Source organism: Calidris pugnax, unplaced genomic scaffold (assembly GCF_001431845.1).
Source record: "Calidris pugnax isolate Ruff unplaced genomic scaffold, ASM143184v1 scaffold312, whole genome shotgun sequence".
Classification (NCBI taxonomy): domain Eukaryota; kingdom Metazoa; phylum Chordata; class Aves; order Charadriiformes; family Scolopacidae; genus Calidris; species Calidris pugnax.
The window spans coordinates 62,697-84,187 of NW_015091046.1; the positions used below are offsets into that span (position 1 = coordinate 62,697).

The following is a 21,491-nucleotide window of genomic DNA, read 5'->3' on the forward strand; positions in this document are numbered from 1 at the left end:
TTGTAAAAAAGCAATTACCACGCTGGTTGCCACACTGCCTTGTAGCCTGTTGAGTCAGCATGTGGTGCTAAACAGGTACGTCGGCTCCGGGGATATATAACTACACTCACACACGAGTACGTACACATGGCTCCAGGTTTCTGTCAGAAATATGAAGTTTTTACACGGAGGCTGACAGGAGAAAGGCAGAAACTGCCCGGGGAAGGGTTTTGCAAACAAAAAAAAAAAAAATCAGAGCGAGCTGATTTCATTCTGCCTCTGCAGGCTGAGAATATGCGAGGTGATGGGAAGTGTAGGTATTACAAGGTGGAGCTACCCAAAAAAAAGAGAGAGGGAGAAATAAAACATTATTCAAAGGAGCCTTTTTGTTTCCAGTGGGTACATTTCAACTGTGGCCCCCACAGTCACACTCACTCAGCATGATTTTTCCAAACCTGAGCAAGAAGAGCACTTTTTTTTAAATTAAAACCACATCAGATGGGGTGGCAGCATTCTGCTGAAAGCATTTTGGGGGGAAAATCATGATGCACAGAGCACGGGGCTTCAGCACCCCCCAGGCTGCAGCCTCGCCATACCCCTGTTTGAACAGAGCCCTCCTTTTGAGGATGAAATATTTGACACATTTAGCAGAAATTCAAGATTTATTAATGGTTTGAGGTGGATCAAAAGGTTGAATTTTAGCAGCGCTTACTCATTAACCAATTTAAGGATTAACAAGGTGATTCAGTAGAATATATTAGAATTAAAATAGTGACTTAATTACAGATCCGAGAATGACACGGTTCACGCTAACTTACTACAGGGCATCCTAAATCAAAATATCTGCATGTACATATGTATAAACATAAACCATACAAACACACCCAGTTTCAAGGAGAAACACCCAGACAGAGAGACAGAAATACTTGGATCCAGTGAAACATATGGACACCCCCACTGCCTAAGGCTACTGTGGATATTCAAACACATGGGTAGGTAGAGGTAGATGGAAGAGGTTAGAGCCAATAGTTAATATTTTCCTCTTCTTGACTTTACAGTGAATACTCACAGTGCATTGGGTGATAATTGAGCCTTGAGAAGTTTGACTGGCCCTACCTTGGCTTTATCAGTGGATGGTCTTTGCCCGAGCAGTATCCCAGCTTAGAGTCTTTATTTACAGGGTTCAAGATAACTGGCTTTCGTCAGGTACTTTTCAATTTTGGCTCAACTCAGACAATGAAACATTCTGCTATTTATCACCAATTGCGCAAAGCCGTTACTCGCTAGATTTTGAAGTGCTGGTATCCCTCATTTTGGGCCAAGACCCAGGTTCAGGTGTACCGGGCTGTCCCAAGTGTGGGGAGAAGCAGGAGCCAGGGGCTTCCTGGCCACTCTGTCCCGCTGCCTTTCCCCATATTCTGCTATTTATCACCAGTTACGCAAAGCCATAACTCGCTAGATTTTGAAGTGCTGGTATCCCTCATTTTGGGCCAAGACCCAGGTTCAGGTGTACCGGACTGTCCCAAGTGCGGGGAGAAGCAGGAGCCCGGGGCTGCCTGGCCACTCTGTCCCGCTGCCTTTCCCCATCCCCGCCTGACTTTGCCGAACCTGGACCATGGCCCAGGAGGGAGAATCGCACCGAGTGCCCCGGGACGACCAAAAGGCCTTGTCAGGAAGACCCAGGGCTGGGCCCGACGCCCCCCACCGCTCCCCCGGCCTTGGGGTGCACAGGGTGGCCAGACCCCGCCGTCCTTCGCCGTCCCACGCCTCCCTCCAGCGCTGCCGGACCCGGGGATGCTCCGAGCGGTCCCCTCCAGAGCCGTCCCGCCGGAGAGAGGACGAGGGGGCTCAGCGAGAGCCGCCCCGGTCCCGCTCCCCGGGGGCGCTGGGGCAGGGCCGCGGCCCTAACCCTTAGCGGCGACCAGGCCGCAACCCGCCCCCCAACTCCCGGGGTGTGTGGAGCGAGAGCGGCACCCGCAGGACGCGATAACCGCCCCGTTTACCTCGGGAAACGGACGGACTAAAATAAATAAATAAATAAACCATAAATGGGTGTTTTTTCCCCGCCCCTCCCGGGCCGCGTCGCTATGGCAACGCCTGCCCCGCACAAAGATGGCGGCGCCAAGCCGGAAGCGCCCTCCCCTTCCCACCCCAAAGATGGCGGCGGCGGTTTCCACGTCGGCGCCGCCCGGGTTGCGGGAGGGGGCGGCCATGGCGGCGCGGGGCGCGGAGGCCGAAGCCGAAGCGCTTTTCGAGGCGCACACGGCGGCCGAGCTGCGGGCGGCGGAGCGGCGGCTGCGGGCCGGCATCGAACAGAAGCGGGAGGAGCTGCGGCAGATGGTGGGCGAGCGCTACCGCGACCTCATCGAAGCGGCCGACACCATCGCCGAGATGCGCCTCAGCGCCGACCGCCTCCTGAGCGCCGTCCGCGGCCTGCAGCGGGAAGAGGGATTACAGCGGCCCCAGACCCCCCTCCATCCCCTCGTTTTCCCTCATGACCCCCATTTTCTCCCTCCCCCCCCTCTCCAGGTTCGGCCGCCGGCCCAGGAGAGCTTCTACCGGGCGGCCGCCCAGCTGAAACTGCTGCTGGAGGTGCCCGAGAAGGTGTGGGGGGCCGTGGAGGGCGGCCGGTACCTGCCCGCCGCCCGGCTCCACCTGCTCGGTGGCCATCTCCGCCGCCAGCTGCAGCTGGAGACGCCGCGGGCCCGCGGTGGCCCCATCCTCGCCCGTTTCCCCATCCTGCTGCGGCAAGTGGCGGCCGCCAGCCACCTCAGGTGGGACAGCGTGCCCTGGAGGGTGGGGGGATGCCTTTGTAAACTTTTTTTTTTTGGGTGGGAAGGGACCTTTAAAGGCCATCTCGTCCAACCCCCTGCCATGGGCACCTTCAGCTAGACCAGGTTGCCCATAGCCCCATCCAGCCTGGCCTGGAATGTTTCCAGGGGTGAGGCATTTACCACCTCTCTGGGCAACCCAGGCTGGGTTTTCGGAGTAAAACTTCCTTATATCTGGTCTGAATCTCCCCTCTTTTAGGTCATTACCCCTCATCCTGACCCTCACAGCAAAGAATTCTTCCCTGAGATCTCATCTTAATCTCCCCTCTTTCAGTGTAAAACTGTCACCCCTCATCCTGTTGCTCCCCTCCCTGATCCAGAGTCCCTCCCCATCTCTCCTGGAGTACTTTTAAGGGCTGGAGGGGACTCTGAGGTCTCCCCGGAGCCTTCTCTTCTCCAGGCTGAACCCCCCCAACTCTCTCAGCCTGTCCCCACAGCAGAGGGGCTCCAGCCCTCCCAGCATCTCCATGGCCTCCTCTGGCCCCTCTGCAACGTTCTATGAGCCTCTGACCTGAGACCCTGCTGCTGCCCTGGGGCTCTCTCTGCCAACCATGAGGCAAGAACACCTCACTCGTAACACCCAGATAATCCTACTCCTGCCTGGGGGAAATAACATCTGCGCTTTTTTGGGTTATCACATAACTACATCTGAATATTTTGGTCAAACACCCAGACCAGTGACTGTCCACCTTGCTCCCCTGCCAGATCCACCATCCTGCAGGAGAGCAAGTCCCTGCTGAAGAGCCAGACTGTGTCAGACCAGGCAGTGGCAGAAGCCCTGTGTGCCATCATGCTGCTGGAGGACAGCTCTCCGCGCCAGGCCCTCGCCGACTTCCTTCTAGCCAGGAAACTGGCCATTCAGCAGCTTCTCAACCAGCCCCACCACGGTCAGTACCATGGGCTGCCTCTTTTTTAAAGTCGGGGTGTCCCCCTTTGCTTCATCTCCCTCTTGCCTCGCAGAAGAGCGGGTGGGTCAGTCCCATAAAGCTCATGGTGGTGGGGACACAACAGTGTTATGCCCCTGCAGGAGTGTGCCCCAGTGGCAAAACACCACCAAAATGGGGCTGAAAGTAATTTCTCTGCAGGTGCAGGCATAAAAGCTCAGGTGTGTTCACTGATGGAGCTGCTAACCACGACCTTGTACCAGGCTCATGCTCTCTTCTACACCGTGCCTGAAGGGATGCCACCAGACCCAGCCCTGCCCTGTGGCTTGCTCTTCTCCACACTGGAGAGCACCACGGGCCAGCACCCAGCAGGTGAGTGCCCGGGTGGCTCAGCCTTAGCCCCAGGTTTGCAGGTGGGAGACCAGCCCCTGTGCCAGGCTGATCCCCTGCCCGTGCCCTTGCAGGGAAAGGAGGTGTTTTGGAGGAGGAGGTGAAGCTGAGCAGCTGGTGCAAGTACCTGCCAGAGTCCGTGGTGGAGTTCCAGCCTGCCCTGCGGACCCTGGCACACCCCATCAGCCAGGACTACCTCAGAGACACGCTGCAGAAGTGGATTGCCATGTGAGTGTGACAGCGTCCCCCTCTGCAGGGCTCCCCCAGACACCTCCCTGTGCCAAGGCAGCAGCACAAACCCAGGTTTCCTCACTCCAGCCGGGCTGTGCCTTCTCCTGGCTTCTGGCCCAGCACCCATCTCCCCAACCATTAAACAGCTGGAGGGAGCACAGCACTGTCCTAACAGCCAACCTGTAACACTTGGGCTGTATATATATGTAACAACAATATATATATATGTAACAACAATATATATATATGTAACAACAATATATATATATGTAACAACAGCCCAGGTATATTCAGACCTGGGCTGCACAACCTATTTGTCTGGACCTGCTTTACACTGCCATAACCACCAGCAAACAAGCACAGAGTAAAAGAAAATCCCTTACCTGGCTCATTTGGCTTTTCATCCAGCACCTCTGGTCTCCTTGCTGCCTTTCCCAGGACTGGTGGGGGGGCAGCCAGACCCCTTTTATAGAGCTCTGGGCTCCACCCCTCCCCACCTTGTCCTGCCCTGTGGATGGGGACAGCCTGGCAGTGCTGCCTGCCCTTAACTGCCCCTCCTCAGGCCTGGGTCATTACCTGATGGGGCCAGCTGGTCCCTGCCCTCAGCTGCAGCCCATCATGGTGGGCTTGCTGCCAGGGGATGGAGCCCCCACCTCCCTTCCCTGCCCGTGGACTTTCCTGGGGTGTCATGCTCCTGGATTCAACACCCCCCACAGCCCAGGGTTCCTGCTGGTGGGTACATGGCTTTCTTATGGGAGAATCCCACACAGAATGTTCCTGGATGGGATCCAGGTGCCCTCAGCCCCTCAGGTAGAGCCCCTTACCACGAGGTTGAGGATTCCCCCACCTCGATGTTCTCCCCTGCCTTCCCCTGGGGGATGTGTTTTTGAAGAGAAATGTTGCCTTCAGGTGCAGCGAGGACATCAGGGCTGGGGTCAGCAACCTCCTCATCTACGTGAAGAGCATGAAGGGCCTCGCGGGGATCCGCGATGCGGTGTGGGAGCTGCTGACCAGCGAGGCCATCAGCCAGAACTGGGAGGCGGTGTGCCGTCGCCTCTTGGACAAACCTGCTTCCTTCTGGGAGGACCTGCTGCAGCAGCTCTTCCTGGACAGGCTCCAGGTGGGCGCTCTGCCGTGGCAATTCATCCCTAGCCTTGCTCTGTGCCCCCTTTTCTTGCCTCAAACTATCCACCGGTGCCTTTTAGCAGCACTAAGTGTGTATTTTAAGTGCTGGGTGGAAGGAGGGATGTATAAAACAGATTTAGACTGGAGATCAGGAGGGGGTTCTTCACTGTGAGGGCGGTGGAGCACTGGAACAGGTTGCCCAGGGAGGTGGTTGAGGCCCCATCCCTGGAGATATTCAAGGAGAGGCTCGATGAAGCCCTGGGCAACCTGGTCTAGTTGGGGGTGTCCCTGCTGACTGCGGGGAGGTCGGACTAGATGGCCTTTGGAGGTCCCTTCCGGCCTGGACAATTCTATGATTCTATGAAAAGGTGCTTTTCTTCTTCCTCGTTCTTTTCCAGACACTGACCAAAGAAGGGTTTGACTCCATCTCAAGCAGCTCCAAACAGCTTCTCACCTTAGCCCTGCAGGAACTTGAAGTCAAATCCAGCAACTCTACCCTGAGCAAGCACATCCAGTTTGAACACAACGTGGCCCTGTTCCTGTGGTCGGAGAGCTCCGGTGACCTGCCTTCCGACGCCGCCTGGGTCAGCGTGGCAAACCGCGGCCCCTTCGCCAAGAGCGGGCTGTCCATGAAGGCCCAGGCCCTGACACCGTGCGTGCAGAGCTTCTGCTCGGCTCTGGACTCCAAGCTGAAGGCCAGGTTGGATGATCTCCTCTGCTACCTCCCCACGGACTCCTCCACCACCACCACCACCACCAAGGAGGCCTCACCCACGGTGAAGCCCCGCTCTGCCTTCGACCGTTACGCCGACGCCGGCACGGTGGAGGGGCTGCTCCGTGATCACTGCATCTCCTGCATCCACCACGTACTGGGCTGCGTGAGGGAAGAGCTCCAGAGCACCCAGAGCCTGCTGGAGGGACAGATGGACGCTCCCAGCGATGCCAGGCTCAACGCCGTGCTCTTCATGGCGAGGCTTTGCCAGTCCTTGACCGAACTTTGCCCTCACCTCAAGCAGTGTATCCTGGGCCAGTCGGGCAGCACGGAGACGGCGCTGAAGGAAACGCGCTCCACCAAGAAATTGGGGAAGGGGAAAGCCCAGGGAGTGACCCCCGTGCAGGCCCAGTGGCAGGGGGTGAAGGCAGAGCTCCTGCAGCAGAGCCTCTTTGCTTACCAGATCTGGAGCTCAGCTGTCACCAAAGTAAGGAGCTGTTTCTCTCCTCACAGCTGTTTCCTACTTGAGGTTTTTGTTTGCTCAGCTCCCTGCGGTCACGGGCAGTGCTGCTGCTCCTCAGCCAGGTGCTGAGAGCTCATCACACTGCTGAGTCTGCCTGCAGGGAGTAGAGCTGGTGGCAGCTTGGAGCTGGTGGCACCTCCAAGGTGGCATCCAGTGCAATGGTCTCCAAAAGAGTCACTTGGGGAGAAACGGTGGGGTGTGGGAGGCCGGTCTTATTCTTTGGTGTTCTCCTTAGAGCTGTCTGTGACTTGGGTGTGTTTGTTTTGTGCTCCAGGGTCTGGTTCAATGCTTTACCCGCACGTTGCTGCTCGACACGGCTGGCTCTGTCTTGGCCACAGCCACCAACTGGGATGAAATTGAAATTCAGGAGGAGACAGAGTCTGGGAATAGCATAACGTCAAAGATCCGGCTGCCTGTGCAGGTAGGAGAAACCTCCTCTCCATAAACACAGAGAAACGGGGTCTCTTGGGAGGAGGAAAGCTCTGATTTCCAACCCCACTGCTTTGGTGCTGACCTGCTGTGGAGGTTGCTTGGTGATACAAGCAGAGGGCAAACACTCTCCGGTGCTCTTATTTGCCCTTTGAGATACTCAACTCCCAAGGACAGAGGTCAGAGGAAGGAAATTAGGTAGTTGCTGCTGTACATTCAAATAAATAAGATTGGCCCAGATTCTGTAAAACTATGTCAAAGGAGGACTCGCACCTGGTTTATACCCAAAGGGCCCCAGGAGAGAGGTTTCATGGAATCTGGGTGTGCTGAAGGACAGGGCTGCAACAGCTGGAGTGTGCAAAGCCTGGGAGAAGCCTGGTGTGCAGCTCTCCAGAGGTGTGGTGGGGCAGGAATGACACTCAAGGTGACAACGCAGGTGGTGATTGCGTGGATGGAGAGGGGGACCAGGGAAAGAGCAAGTTCTGTGTTTGCTCAGTACGGGAGGGGCTGGACAAGGCAATAGTCTTCTCTAGTGAACCTTCCAAGGGGAATTCTGTTGACTCTGAAGGCAAAAGCAGCTGGATAAGAGCTCAGGATGGCTGGGAGGCCCAGGAGAAGAGCGAGGGAGTCAATAACAAACAGAGCAAGGTCAGTGGTGACAGAAGAGGCACAAGTAATTCTGACTACACTCAGGTGGACGCCTCTGGAGGACTGTTAAAATCAGAAGTCTGACGTGTCAGTAGATAAAAATCTGTTTGAGCCAAGCTGTGGGGGCAGAGCTTTGTGGTTGGTGAGGAAGTAGGAAGCTCGTATCATGAGCTCCGAGGCAACGTTGTGCTGCTGATAAAGCCACTGTAGCTGCCAGATCATGGGGAAAATAACACTGTTGTCTTCAACAGCCATCCTGGTACGTCCAGTGCCTCCTCTTCAGCCTGTGCCAAGAGGTGAACCGGGTTGGTGGTCACACTCTTCCCAAAGTCACCTTGCAGGAGCTGCTGAGGACCTGCATGGCAGAAGTGCTGGCTGCCTACGAAAAGCTCATGGAGGAGAAACAGGAGAAGGTACGTGCTTGGATCAGAACAAGGTCACTGGGTGATGCACAGGCTCCCATCCCTCAGAACAGAAAATATCTGCCTGGGAAAGCCGGAAAGGATGGGTATATTCTTCCCCTGCCTCCCCAAAAATGAGGCAAGAAGGGATCGGACAGGAGATTGTGTGCCCAGAACACTTTGGTTGGGTTGGTTGTTCCTTGGTGCTGGTGTTTTGAAACATTTCCCCTGCCGCAGTGCGTTGCCAGCCCTCTCAGTGAGAGCGAAGAGCCCCCTTCCTGACTGTCCCTATTTGCAGAAACCAGGTGGCTTCCCCCTGACCCAGAACCGAGCTCTGCAGCTGCTCTATGACCTGCGGTACCTCAGTATCATCCTGACAGCCAAGAGTGAGGAAGGAAAAACCAGCCGGATCAAGCAGGACTCCGGGTGCGGTGCAGTTCTGCGGTTCGGGTACCACCAGTTACTTTGTGGGGCCCTAAAATGGTTTAAAGCAGCTGCCAGGAGGATGCCTGTGGGAGCAGCAGCTTCAGGCCTCACAGGAGAAAGGGCAGTGCAGCCTCTGAGCTCTGACATCTTCACCGACACTAAGCTCAGCCTCAAAATATAGGAGGAAGGGATTCTGTGGCTGAAAGCTCGGAGGCAGTGGGTTGGTCCCCCCCCTGCTTGCGTACGCAGCGTCTGTATGGTGGCAGGGACAGTCAGAGGGTGCCACTGGAGGGAATAGTTAAGCTTCCACCCGAGTTAAACCCTTTGTATGCTCCTGTCTTGAGAGCTGAGGCATCTCTCTGAGGCTTGCTATGGGGAGAAGGTTCCTCCACACCAGCAGATGGTGGAGCTGTGAAATCGCTGGAAACCCTTTAGGCAGCTGCTGTTCCGCTGAGTAATTCCTGTTGTGCTCAGTCACCTCTTGGGTTTCAGAGGGACCAGTGGCACCGTGGCTGGGCTCTCACCCCTGACAGGACCCCTCTGCTCTGCTTGCAGGGTTGAGAAGGTGACAGACTTCCTGGAGGGACACATAGACCCTTTTGACTTGGACGTTTTCACTCCGCACTTGAACAGCAACCTGAACCGCCTGGTCCAGCGAACCTCCGTAAGTTCCAGGAAAAGGAAGGGATGGCTCAGGAAGCCAGGGCTGTAAAACACCTTCTGGAGGGCAGCTGGGGTGGCTTTAGAACCTGCTTAATGCCTAAAGATAATTGCTGGCACTCAGGCAGAAATGGGGAGAGTATTTCGTGCCAGCTGAAGATAAGAGGAGTGTGCTGAGCCGGCTGCACGGCACGTAATCGTGTGTGGAGTTGGCTGAATTTTATCTAATAGGATTCACCACAGCCTGTAGGACACTAATTGGGTTAAGCAGCGCTGAAACAGGGCTAGAACTCAACTATCACAGAATCACAGAACGATATGGGGTTGGAAGGGACCTCTGGAGATCATCTCCTCCAACCCCCTGCCAGAGCAGGGCCACCCAGAGCAGGTCCCACAGGAACGTGTCCAGGGGGGTTTGAATGTCTCCAGAGAAGGAGACTCCACCACCTCCCTGGGCAGCCTCTGCCAGGGCTCTGCCACCCTCACAGTGAAGAAGTTCCTCCTCATGTTTAGGTGGAACTTCTTACATTCAAGTTTGTGCCCATTTCCTCTTGTCCTGTCCCTGGGCACCACTGAGAAAAGACCAGCCCCATCCTCCTGACACCCACCCTTGAAGTATTTACAGGTGTTGATCAGATCCCCCCTCAGCCTTCTCTTCTCCAGACTAAAAAGACCCAAGTCCCTCAGCCTTTCCTCATAGGAGAGATGCTCCAGACCCCTCATCATGTTTGTAGCCCTCTGCTGTCCCCTCTCCAGCAGTTCCCTGTCTTTCTGGAACTGGGGAGCCCAGAACTGGTCCCAGTGCTCCAGCTGGGGCCTCCCCAGGGCAGAGCAGAGGGGCAGGATGACCTCCCTCCACCTGCTGCTCACACTCTTCCTGATGCCCCAGGAAGGGGGAGAGGTGGGGGGGAGAAATCCTTTGTGTTCCAACTCAAACCCAATCCAAAGTGGCGTGCCAGCAGACTCACCAGCAGCGTGTGGTGTGGCCAGCTCTGCAGCTGCTCCTGAACACACACAGCTCCCTCCTGCCTTCCAGGTCCTCTTTGGCTTGTTGACGGGGACAGAGAACCAGTACAGCAGCAGGAGCGGCGCCCTCAGCTCCCAGGAGCTCCACAACATCCTGCCCTTAGCGTCCAGCCAGATCAGGTGAGGTTCTGGGCTCTTCTGCACCTTCTTCTGTCTCTCAGGAAAAGCGGGTCCAGAACTGCTGCTTCCCCCATGACATTTCTTTCTTCCATCTCTTAAGATTTGGGCTCCTGCCGCTGAGTATGTCGAGCTCGCGAAAGAGCAAGTCTGCAGCCAGGAGCGCAGAAAGAGTTCAGGTTGGTAAAATTCAGCAATATTAACTTTTTGCCAAGGGGGTTATTCTCCCACCAGCACTAGAGCTTGTCAGGAAAGGAAGAAAATAGCCAAACAGTTAATATTTTAACCTGATTTTTTGTTTATTTTCGGTAAAATGAGAGAACCATTACGGCAACACAGCATGAGATGGTTTGGATTTCCCCTTCACCCTCAAAAAAAACCCCCCGATGACCCCTGTATTTTTGGGGGCCGCTGCTCTGTAGTAAAACACAGGCAATAACCACCGTGAAAATGCAGTGAAGACTCGTACAGATGAGGTGGTTTAAGATCAATGCAAAGACAATTCATTTAAAGACGGCTGCAAGACAGGCTGAAGGATACTGGCTAATTCTTTGAACTCCTTTCCAGTGTGATGCTGACTTCTAACTCCCAAGGAAGCCTGACTTTTGGGTATTTAAGCCTGTGTGAGCAGAGTGGCTTTGCTTCTCTCGCAATGGCTCTGTGGTGTCCTGTTTCTGAGATTTCTCAGTAGATAAATTTATCAGTAGACACGTTTCCCTCTAGTTTAAAACATCTGCTTAAATGGAGCTGTCTGTGCTGAGGATTGAGAGGGCCAAGGAATACCTCGCTGCTCCAGGAAGCAGTAATTAGTAATCTGTTTCCTTTAGCTATTATTAACCCAATAATCCATTCGTGGTGACATCTTTTCAACTGGGACAGAAGAGTAAAGGTCTGGTATTAGCAGAGCAGAGAGCATTACCTGAGATGCTGACGTTCATTCACTCTGCGACTCCTGTTCTCCGTTATTTGGAAGGACTAAGGACCAGACACAGCTGAAGGGCTGTTTAAAAGCCCAAAGCTTCCCAAGAAAGGTGTTCTTTTACCTCTCACACCTCAGCTGTAGTCCAGTGTGTAAGTGTGCAGTGATGTCTGGCTCACTCCCCTGGCCTGCTGTGGTTGGCACACGGATCTTCTGCGCTAGCCACACTTCTCAGCATCCCCAGCAGATGCTCCCTGCTTCTTTTTATGCTAAAACAGTCCAGAAGAGGTTAAAATCCATAGTTACTCAAGAACAGTTCTCTGCAGGGGCCACAGCTGTACTTCTACCACACTGTTACCCCTTGCTCTGAGAGCAACAGCCCCTTCCCTGCAGTTCTGAATGGTTTTTTATTTTGGGGGGGCATTAAATGGTGTGAAAAGTTACCTGTTGCTAACAAGAGCAAGGCGCTGTGCTTCTGCCACTCGGAACTGCCTCTGTCTGTCACTAACCACCGGGAGTGACACCGCTCCTGGTGTGGTTCCAGCTTGAGCTGCCTGGGGAGAGCTGTCCTGCTGTAGTCTACACCCTGCAGCTCCTCTAGATGAGGGTACGAAGTACATCAAAGGTAGGCTGTAATAGTTACCACACTTTTCTTTTTAAAAACTAACAGGTTCCACCTCCTGCACTCCCAAGAGCGGAGGACGAGGCGTCGCGCCCTGGAGCTCTCTTCAGGCAGCTCGTCACCGAGGAGGAGGACACGGCTGCACCGTCTCTCTTCAAGCTGGGCTGGCTTTCTGGCATGGCCAAGTGATGAGACACAAAATAAACAGTTGGTCTGTGTGTTCCTCTTCACTGAGATCGCCTTTTCCCCCGGAGCAGGGACTGGTGACCCCTGGTTTTGGCAGAAGAGAAGTCCTTTTTCCGTCCTTAAGCCAGGTCACAGTGTGTCACTTGAACCAGGCACAGCTCAGGACTGTCCTTGCCCTCTGGCTGCTGGAACAGAGGTGTAGCTACTCTCTCACCTCCTGTTCCTCACAAGCTGTTAAAGTCAAATCAAAGAAAAAACAAACAAACAAACATACACACTGTAACAGAAAACAAAACATTTCACAGCTGGAAATGGGTATCAGAGCAACAAAAACTCCTCTCTCTCTCTCTCTGAAGCCCCTCCCCAGGCTGCTCCGTGCTTTTCTCCACAGGCACCATGACTCTGCTCCCTGGGAATACAGGGGCACCCGCAGCTCAGCTCTCCTGGCTCTAATTTCACATTTTTTTTTCAGTACTGCACTAAAGATGAACCAAGATAAGGCTCATCCTGCACCGAGCTGGGTGGAGAGTTTGCAGCTTGGAGCATTCCTAAGGGATTCCAGAGATGGCACCTATTCTTTCTTACTAACTCTAAATGCTCAAAAAAATTATGTTGCCAAATAATCTTTTTACTAGTTTATTGAAATTAAAAAAAAAAAAAAAAGACTTATAAAACTGAAGGTGAACGTTTGAGAGAACTTTACAGAAAGCAACAAATTGCTAACAGACAGATTAGGCAGTCGATTGGAATTGGACATTTTGCGATCCTATAACACAGATGTGGGTTCTTCCATCTCCTCTTGACACGTACTTTATAACCACCCCAAAAAAAACCCCCCAAATCCTATAAAAATTGCTTCAAAGCCCCTTTGCATTGCAATAGTGCAGCAAACCACAAGTAAACAATTTCCTGTTAACCTGTTATTTCAAATATAGACTGAAAAGGCAACAGGCGTTTTTTTGTGCAATTCCATTTTAACAAACTTTGAAGTTGAAATATCAAATCTCCACAGTGCTGTCCCTTCACAGAAGGCAGGGAACCCCTGGGGCATCATGTGGGAAGGCGTCCCCGGCTCTGTAGGCTGTGAAAGTGTGCCTCCTTCAGGATCTGGTTGATGTGGAAGTAAGGACCTTGGCTTAGTGCAGACTGCTCGTGGAAGGACTGGGAGACAGGACTGGATCCTGCAATTCCGGGGTTGAGGCTGGTTTCTGCACTGCAGGCTCTGTCGGGGCTGTTGATGCTACTGCTACTACAGCTGCTGCTGCTGCTGCTGCTGCCGCTATCGCTGCTGGAGGACTGAGACAAAGAGAAGGTTAACAGCAAAACATTTTCTCCCATCCATCATGAAAAACCTCAGTTAAGCAAATCATCTTTACAGTTAAGTCCCTCCCAGATTTTCAGCCCGACGGACTAATAATGGAAATCCACCAAGTGCTTTCTTGGCGTCCGGAGCTTCCGTTATTGCCAACACGGGAAGAAGCTGAAGCTGAGCAAACCTTCACCCAGAGGTTCGCTGACCCCCGGGGATGTTTGGTTTCAACCGGTCACTTTTTAGGCCCGCCAGCTCTGCCCCCATGACCCACGTTAGCACTAGTGAAATTTGCTCAACTCATCCGAGAATTGGAAAATAAAGACCGTTCCTACTGAGGTGCAGGTGTCAGTCAAGGCAGGCAGGGCAGGAGGAAAAGTTTCTGGCTTCTCTTCCAGCAGAGGTTTTAGGGAAGCACCATGCAAAGCACTTTCCTACAGGTTAATCTTTTGGAAAAATGAGATCTGAAGCATCCAAAGCAACAGGCTGTTAAAAAACAGATGCGACACGAAACCCGTTTTAAGTCTTTGAACACCTTGACCTACACACAATTGCTCTTCTCCCAGTCCAGTACTGGGACTGCAATGGTATAACTGGCAGTCTTCCCTAACAATTTATTTGGAAGGACAGCGAAAGAGCGAGAGGCATCGAAAACTTCCCCACGCAGAAAAGAGAGCTCAGGATTTAGCTCACACAGAGGATGGGGCTCGTTTGCCAGCATTTAGGATATAAAGACATTTTATAGTAATGACTGGGAGAGCATTAACCATCATTTTCGGTGTTTCAAAGACATAAAACTGTTTGGTTTACGCCATTTTAAGGGCTGCTAATGAAAGGTTCCATTAGTAGTTACAGCTGAAATATTTCCTTACTGTGTGATACGCTGTTCAGGACAACACTGCAAATATTTAGGTGCTTAAGAATCAAGAGAAGGGCTACTTTGCCATCCCATAGGAAGTAAATTCACAGCAGCAGCCAGCGTAAGTGATGACAGAGAAAAAAATGTGGAGTTTTTTTTACAAGTATTAAACTAAAACCACGGAAATCAAAGCTTGGTGGTCACAGCAGAGGAAGACAAATTTAAATTACCAGGGACTTCTTTAACAGCCAGGACCACATCCAGAAGGGCTGGTTTGGGAGTAAATCTGCAAAATGATGCAAACTGCACCCGATGGCTGTCAATGAGGTGAGAAAAGGCCCAGGAAGGCACCGTATGAGCACTGGAAAGGGACCACATCTCAATGGGAGATTGGGACCACATCTCAGTGCCCGACTGGAAACCCCACGGCACCGATTCCGCCATCCATCGGGGCAATTCAAGCGTAGAAATGGCCTTGTTTTACCAAGCACCAAAAAAATGCTTCAGTTCTGGTGTAGTGCAGCAAGCAAGGCATCAGCACCGGGGCTGCGCCCGTGTTAGGCTCAGCTAAGCAAGGGGAAAAACCAACCAAACACACACGAAATCATTCCTGAGGAAGCAGCAGAGGTAACTAAATAAGCAACTGGCTCCTCTTCCTACGGCCGCCAAGGGGAGGGAGGGAGAGAAGGGCAGAAGGACAGAGAGGAGCCCCCACCATGATGCTGGTTACACCATCCCCTTTTGCATTAGAAGCACAAATATGGAAATGCTGAACAAGTGACAGCAGCCTTGGAGAGAAACCCACCGCACAGGACACTTTGTTGCCTTTTAGTCTCTGTTCCTTACTGTTTTTCGTTACAGCCACCTTCTGAAAATCAAGGTAAAAATCAAATTAAAACCAGGCAACTGGCTCCTCTTCCTACAGCCGCCGAGGGGAGGGAGGGAGAGAAGGGCAGAAGGACAGAGAGGAGCCCCCACCATGATGCTGGTTACACCATCCCCTTTTGCATTAGAAGCACAAATATGGAAATGCTGAACAAGTGACAGCAGCCTTGGAGAGAAACCCACCGCACAGGACACTTTGTTGCCTTTTAGTCTCTGTTCCTTACTGTTTTTCGTTACAGCCACCTTCTGAAAATCAAGGTAAAAATCAAATTAAAACCCAGTATCGCTTACTGCTACAGTTTCACATCTTAACAAACATTTTAGAGCTGTTAGTAATGATTATTTTATGCATGTCTAATTTTATTTAGAACAGAAAGAGTGTCCTGGGACGTGCTTCCTACATCTAAGGCTGTTGACAGATCTAGTTTTGTCATACCCTCTTTATTTCCATTTCTCTAAAGCAAAAATTCACTAGCACGTGAAGCCCGTTTATTGCCCAAATCACGTCAAAGACCTACCATTTCCCCAGGCTGTGGTGCACATTCTGTTACGCATTTGGACTACAATTAGACAAAAAAAGAATCCTTAAAGTCATCATGTCAGCAATGACAGGCATCTACACAATGAAACAAAAGTTTTAAGCGAAAGGGCAAAGGAAAATAGCCCGATTAAAAGTTTCTGAGTACTTTTAAGTATCAAAAGGACATCCCTCAGGGTTTACCTGCCTCATTGGCCCCTCTTAATATCACACCCAGTAGCTAGAGAAGTTTTAAATAATTTCCAAACAACTCTCCTGTTCAATGTACTTGGCTGCTGATCTGTGACGCAGCAACTCGCTCGCTCACAACAGGAACTTAAGACACAGCCGTTCAGCCCCTGCTGCTCTCAAAAATCTTTCAAGTAGCAACTCACTCACAACAGGAACTTAAGACACAGCCATCCAGCCCCTGCTGCTCTCAAAAATCTTTCAAGATGAGTTTAACACAGGCATAATCCGGTTCTAATTAGAATTTCAGACCAGCCCTTCCTCACTAGAGCAACGCTGTAGAGGGGCACAGCTGCAACACCAGACAAGAACTGTGATTCCAGAGAAGCAACTGCTGCTGTGCGTCAGCGACCTCCGATAAAACAGCAGCTTTTCTAAGCTCTGGGGAACCCTGTCATCGGTCAGAATAACAAAGAGGAACCCCAAGAAACGAGGTTTGACAGAAGAAAGTTCTTCAGGAAGGAAAAGAGCTAGCCAGAACACTGCAGACTCCCTTCCTTCCCAGGGAAAAGCAGAGCAAAGGGCTTCTCTCCTTGGTGATTCCACAGGTTGCAGAGTACAATTATACATTTTCCTCATTCCTGAAAGTGGGTGCCTCTCGGAGGATCCACCCCAGCTCTGCCTGACTGCAGGTACAGGACAGCAGAGAGAGGAGAGCAGGAAGGGCTTCCTCTGAATCTAGAAGTGAATACCAGGGAAAACACCACGCTCCACCTCAACAAATGAAGGAGAGGCTGAAGAGGAAGTGAAATGCGGTGCCCAATGCTCCGTTTCGCTAATGTTTAACGCTGCCTGTAGTTAAAGTCCAGCGTTTTCAGGGTGTTCACGGACTGAACTGCAAAGCAGAGGTTTACTGTCACCCCCGGGGTGGCTGTCACCCAGCAGCGTGGCAACAATTTGCTCCAGGAGGAGCAGGAGCTGCACATCGTTACAGCGTCTTTGCCAAAAAGCAGCGCTGAGGGAGACTCCCTTCGATCTCAGTTTCCCTCCTGTAAAAAGCCTGAGCCAAGGATGGTGTGGATGAAAGGGCAGGCTAGTGGGAGAAAAAGCAATATCCTGCCACTAAGACAAAAATCTCTCTTTGTCTTACACATGTGAAGGGTAAGACAACTAAAAAAAAAAAGAGAGAAAAAGACCAAAAAGAAAAAAAAAAAGAAAGAGAACCTGACAAAAAAGCCAAGCCCAGTTTTAATAATACTGATTTTTCCAGACTGAGGTTGTGGCAAAAGCCAAGCCCAGTTTTGGTAATACTGATTTTTCCAGACTGAGGTTGTGGTCTCAAGCAACCCACACTCTCCAAGAGAAAACAGTCAACTTTCAACTGAAGGAAGGCGAAAAGGATCAGTATTTTAGATAATGTTTCTAAAAAAGCAGGTGTGCCTATGCCCTCGGATGAAAAGTAATTCTCTCCTCGTTTATTCTTTGAAGTTACAAATTGCTCTCTCACACACACACACTTCCTCTCCTAGTTGAACATCCTAAAGCTAGTGAGGATTTGTAAACTACAAGAGTTGCCTTTGCAAATGGCAAAGTATCAGGAAACGAAATAGAAGTATTACAAATGGCCAAGAATTTCCCAGTGACATCAATCGGAAGCACTCGTGCACTATAAGCACAAAAATTTCTCCATTTGGCACAGGAAGTCCTTAAAGAAACAGTCAAATAATACTGATTTAATCTCATGGCTTGAACTTCTGGGCATGCTCCATTCAGTGAGCCAACACGACAAGAAAACAAGCAGAAAAAAAAAAAAAAAAAAGAAAAAGAAAAAGAAAAAAAGCTCTATTCATCAGTAGGCGACATTGTGAATTTTGTTCCCTTGAGAAAGGGAACATTGATTTTTGTAAAACCGTGTCCAGCAGACGCATCCCTCCAGCACCAACAGCGAGGACTTCTCGCCTGCACGTGGGGGTTTAATGTGTTAAAAAACATATTTTTCCAACGCCAAGTGCATGCAGGAAGCAGGAATCTTAGTGTTAGCCTCAGCCACTGAGCCCTGCACTGGTTTGACTGGTGGCGGGGAGGCAGTGCATGCCCATGCTGTCACCTGCAGGCACCCCAACCAAGGACAGGAACACTCACTCCTGTGTGGCTACTACAAAGCTAGTTCCATTTCTGCATTTTAGCGGCTTTGCCCAAACGCCAAGTGTTTATACGACAAGCAAAGGTGCTTCTGCCACTCACCATGAAGGTTTTTCCTGATATTCTTAATTACTCCTACTTCAATCCCTTGTTCCATACTAAATTCTTCCTCCTCCCGCCACAAAGCTCGTTTAGCCATTAACTACTCTACACGCGAAGAGGTGTTTAACCTGTTGGACAAGTGATTCAGTGTCAGATGGCAAACAACTATTCATGGTTCTACCCGTTATACCCGAGAAGCAAAAAACCACTTCATCCCAGCAAGTCATACTTCTGGCACAACAGCAAGACAGGAACCAGCAATATTTTTCATCACAGCAAATTCCTTCGTGATGAACATCTCGGCTGCGAGAGCATTTTCCGTACAAATATCACTGAGATTTTACAAAATCAGCTACATGTAAAGATGTATTTGTTAAAAGAAAAGTCTCCTTCACAAAGAGAAGGGTGGGTTACAAAACTTTGTATCATTTTAAATGTGAGTATATATTTGAAGCTGTCATCATATGATAAAAATGATGTTGCTCAAAGTTACACGGCACAAAACACGTTCTGCAGTCAAAGCAGAGTTAATAGTTCAGTATAACTGCAATAGTTGGTAATTACTCATCACAGCCAATCTTTAAAACGAGGGGGCTTATAAAAAACCAACAAAGATATTTTAAAAACCTTCAAAGAAATCCATTTTATGAACTTCCAGGGACACAAACCAGGAGGGAGCCTCTGCTCTGCACGCTCTTACCCATGGAACTTTGTATCATCTTAAATGTGAGTATATATTTGAAGCCGTCATCATATGATAAAAATGATGTTGCTTAAATTTACACGGCACGAAACACGTTCTGCAGTCAAAGCAGAGTTAATAGTTCAGTATAACTGCAATAGTTGGTAATTACTCATCACAGCCAATCTTTAAAACGAGGGGGCTTATAAAAAACCAACAAAGATATTTTAAAAACCTTCAAAGAAATCCATTTTATGAACTTCCAGGGACACAAACCAGGAGGGAGCCTCTGCTCTGCACGCTCTTACCCATGAACATTTTGCAACAGAACTAATTAGAGATGCACACAGTGAATTTTCAGATGATTAATACAGGCAACAACTCAGGAAATCTGGCAGCAGCTTGGAAATCAGCATTTTTTTTTAAAAAAAGCAATCTCACAGTTTGCAAATTGCACCTGTCATGTGAGCGATGAGAGAATCAGAGACAGTTTATCCCACGTCCAGCAAAAGATCACAGCAAATCTGAGCAGAAACCCAAGAGTTTGAGTTCAAGTGTTTTAGCTGTGAAGGACCAAGTCTTGCTTAAACTGGTGAGCTCTATCACAGCATTTTTTAAACATCAGATAAGCACTGCTGCTTGCAACAGGCACTTTGTGTATCGCACCAATTGGAATGCTTTTTGACTTTCTACCACAAATAATCACATTACTGTAAGTAAACGCAAAGCTGGAAGAGCAGATGGCCAGGCAAAGTGACCACACACATTTGTCACCCCCCCAGGTCATCTCCTCGGCTCTGGGTACGTTACACCTCTTCTCAGACAGCAGAACTAAAAGTGGCAGCAAATGCTTTTCGGGTTTCCTCACATGGGTACTACTTATCAGTATTTGAAACACACTAACAGAAATATTTGGGCCGAAGGTAACCAGGTTCACTGGAAAACATGCTGATTTCCAAACCACATTTCACAGATTTCAATCTCTGAAGTACGTAACAGAGTCAAAGCCTCACAACCTCACACACAAGGCAAAAAAAAAAGGTATGTTCGTTAACTACACTCCATGAATAACATTTCACAGAATATTCCAACTGTTATTTAAATTTGACATTAAAGGAAACGGAATTTGCCCGAGAAGGCTCTCACCTCAGTGTCCCAAGAGTCCTGAAGGACAGTATTCCTGGTACTACGCTTTGTCTGAGGAATGTGACCGTCGTCTTCATTGCCATTCCGTCTCCGCTTCCTGAAGGAAGGTCAGGGAGAGGGGAGAAAAGAAAAATAATTAGCAGTCTACTGATAAACCTCCTGGTTTGCTCTCTAAAGGCAACCCTACAAAAAAAGCTGGAAAACTTGATAAATTAATAAAGGATGTATCTAAACTTCTGATGTGCTGTGACCTCCACATTCAACGAGCCAGGCTGTTTTCACGTCAGTTGAAGGGCTGTGGGCTCACAGTGCCATTAAAACCACGGCACAGCACATTTCTAAATAAACCTATTTGACAATTCCCAGCCTTGCAACTGCTCTCAGTACTCAGGCACATCTAAAAATAAGCCTGGGACTTTGAATGCCATCTGACAGGCTGAGAAAAGCACCCGGGAAGAGTGGCAGTGACCACACTTTCAATAAATACCTGATTACTTTCATCTCGCTTATACAAGTCTGCAGTGAGGGGCTATGATGACTTTCTCGAGTCTCTCCATGCTCTTACTTTGCATTCCATGTCAAGTCATGTTCCTGAGGAACACTATTTTCCACGAGGAAAGTTTTCTCAGAAAGCACCTCACAGAAGACCATTTCAGCCCTGTTTCTGATGTATTTGCCATCCTCTTATGACATCAGCACTGCTTCGCAGCACATCAACAGCAACCTCGAGCCCCTGTGAACCACCGTCTCTCGCTGATACACCTTACAGAAGACCATTCCAGCCCTGTTTCTGATGTATTTGCCATTCTCTTATGACATCAGCACTGCTTCACAGCAGAGCAACAGCAACCTAGAGCCCCTGTGAACCACCGTCTCTCGCTGATTTTTAATTGTCTGCTGATTTTTAATACTAATATCAAATTATTTTTCCCACTGCACTAACACCACAAGACAACCAGGAGTTCTGCAGGTCGAGCACTATCCGAAATATAGGATGGAGCTGTTTTGGTGGCTAAAAATTAAGACGTACTCAAATGAGTCAAAACAGACTGAAGCGAGGTATTTATAACTGAATCTTCTCTTACAGACAAGCTTTAGCAGCACACTCAGCTGCCAGTGCTTGGTCCACGCCTACAGACCAGGAGCTGCCTCCTCGCTCTCCCAACCATTGCCCACCACAGCCCAGCAGGTTCTCCCTCCCCCAGGGCCACTCCTCGAGAAGACACAATCCCCCTCTCGCTCCACATTTGTGTTGCCCCCGTATCCCTCTTTTTCTTAACACCCACAGCCCACAAGAGAACTCAGTGCCTCCACCCCCCACTGCCCAGCTCCTACACGCTTCACGGTCCCTCCTGTTTCTCGACACCCCCTCTCCTTCCCCACCAGGCCGAGGAGTGCCCCTCCAGCACACCTCAATGCCCCCAGATCCTCTGCATTTCCTGCGCCCCTTTGATCTCCTAAACGCCGCCCACCCCTCACCCCCCCCTACACCTTTAACATTCGCCGCCGCCACACTTCCAGCCGATTTTAACCCCTTCCAGAGATCAGGGG

General features: G+C 50.6%; 2 protein-coding genes across 3 annotated transcripts in view; one reads left to right on the plus strand and one right to left on the minus strand.

Annotated features, from left to right (window-relative positions):
• The first annotated feature begins 2,126 nt into the window (after positions 1-2,126).
• On the plus strand, positions 2,127-12,141 carry COG1 (component of oligomeric golgi complex 1). Of its 2 annotated transcripts, XM_014956600.1 has the most exons (14): positions 2,127-2,753; positions 3,516-3,697; positions 3,896-4,066; positions 4,159-4,312; positions 5,225-5,435; positions 5,839-6,639; positions 6,950-7,096; positions 8,004-8,165; positions 8,452-8,579; positions 9,135-9,243; positions 10,276-10,385; positions 10,486-10,561; positions 10,950-10,991; positions 11,972-12,104. In XM_014956600.1, the coding sequence occupies exons 1-13, from the start codon at positions 2,137-2,139 to the stop codon at positions 10,965-10,967; spliced, it is 2,886 nt and encodes a 961-aa protein (XP_014812086.1). In that variant the 5' UTR covers positions 2,127-2,136; the 3' UTR covers positions 10,968-10,991; positions 11,972-12,104. The 2 variants fall into 2 exon arrangements, with proteins under 2 accessions (XP_014812086.1, XP_014812085.1); XM_014956599.1 differs by lacking the exon at positions 10,950-10,991 and having other exon boundaries at positions 11,972-12,141.
• The window catches only part of FAM104A (family with sequence similarity 104 member A), an 11,250-nt gene continuing 415 nt past the window's right edge, over positions 10,657-21,491 (minus strand). Inside the window, exons 2-5 of the mRNA XM_014956578.1 lie at positions 19,941-20,037; positions 15,681-15,722; positions 15,346-15,408; positions 10,657-13,405 (exon numbers count right to left, since the gene is read on the minus strand). Coding sequence (XP_014812064.1) covers positions 13,160-13,405; positions 15,346-15,408; positions 15,681-15,722; positions 19,941-20,037 — 448 coding nt within the window. The 3' untranslated portion in view covers positions 10,657-13,159. The remainder of the gene's footprint in view (positions 13,406-15,345; positions 15,409-15,680; positions 15,723-19,940; positions 20,038-21,491) is intronic.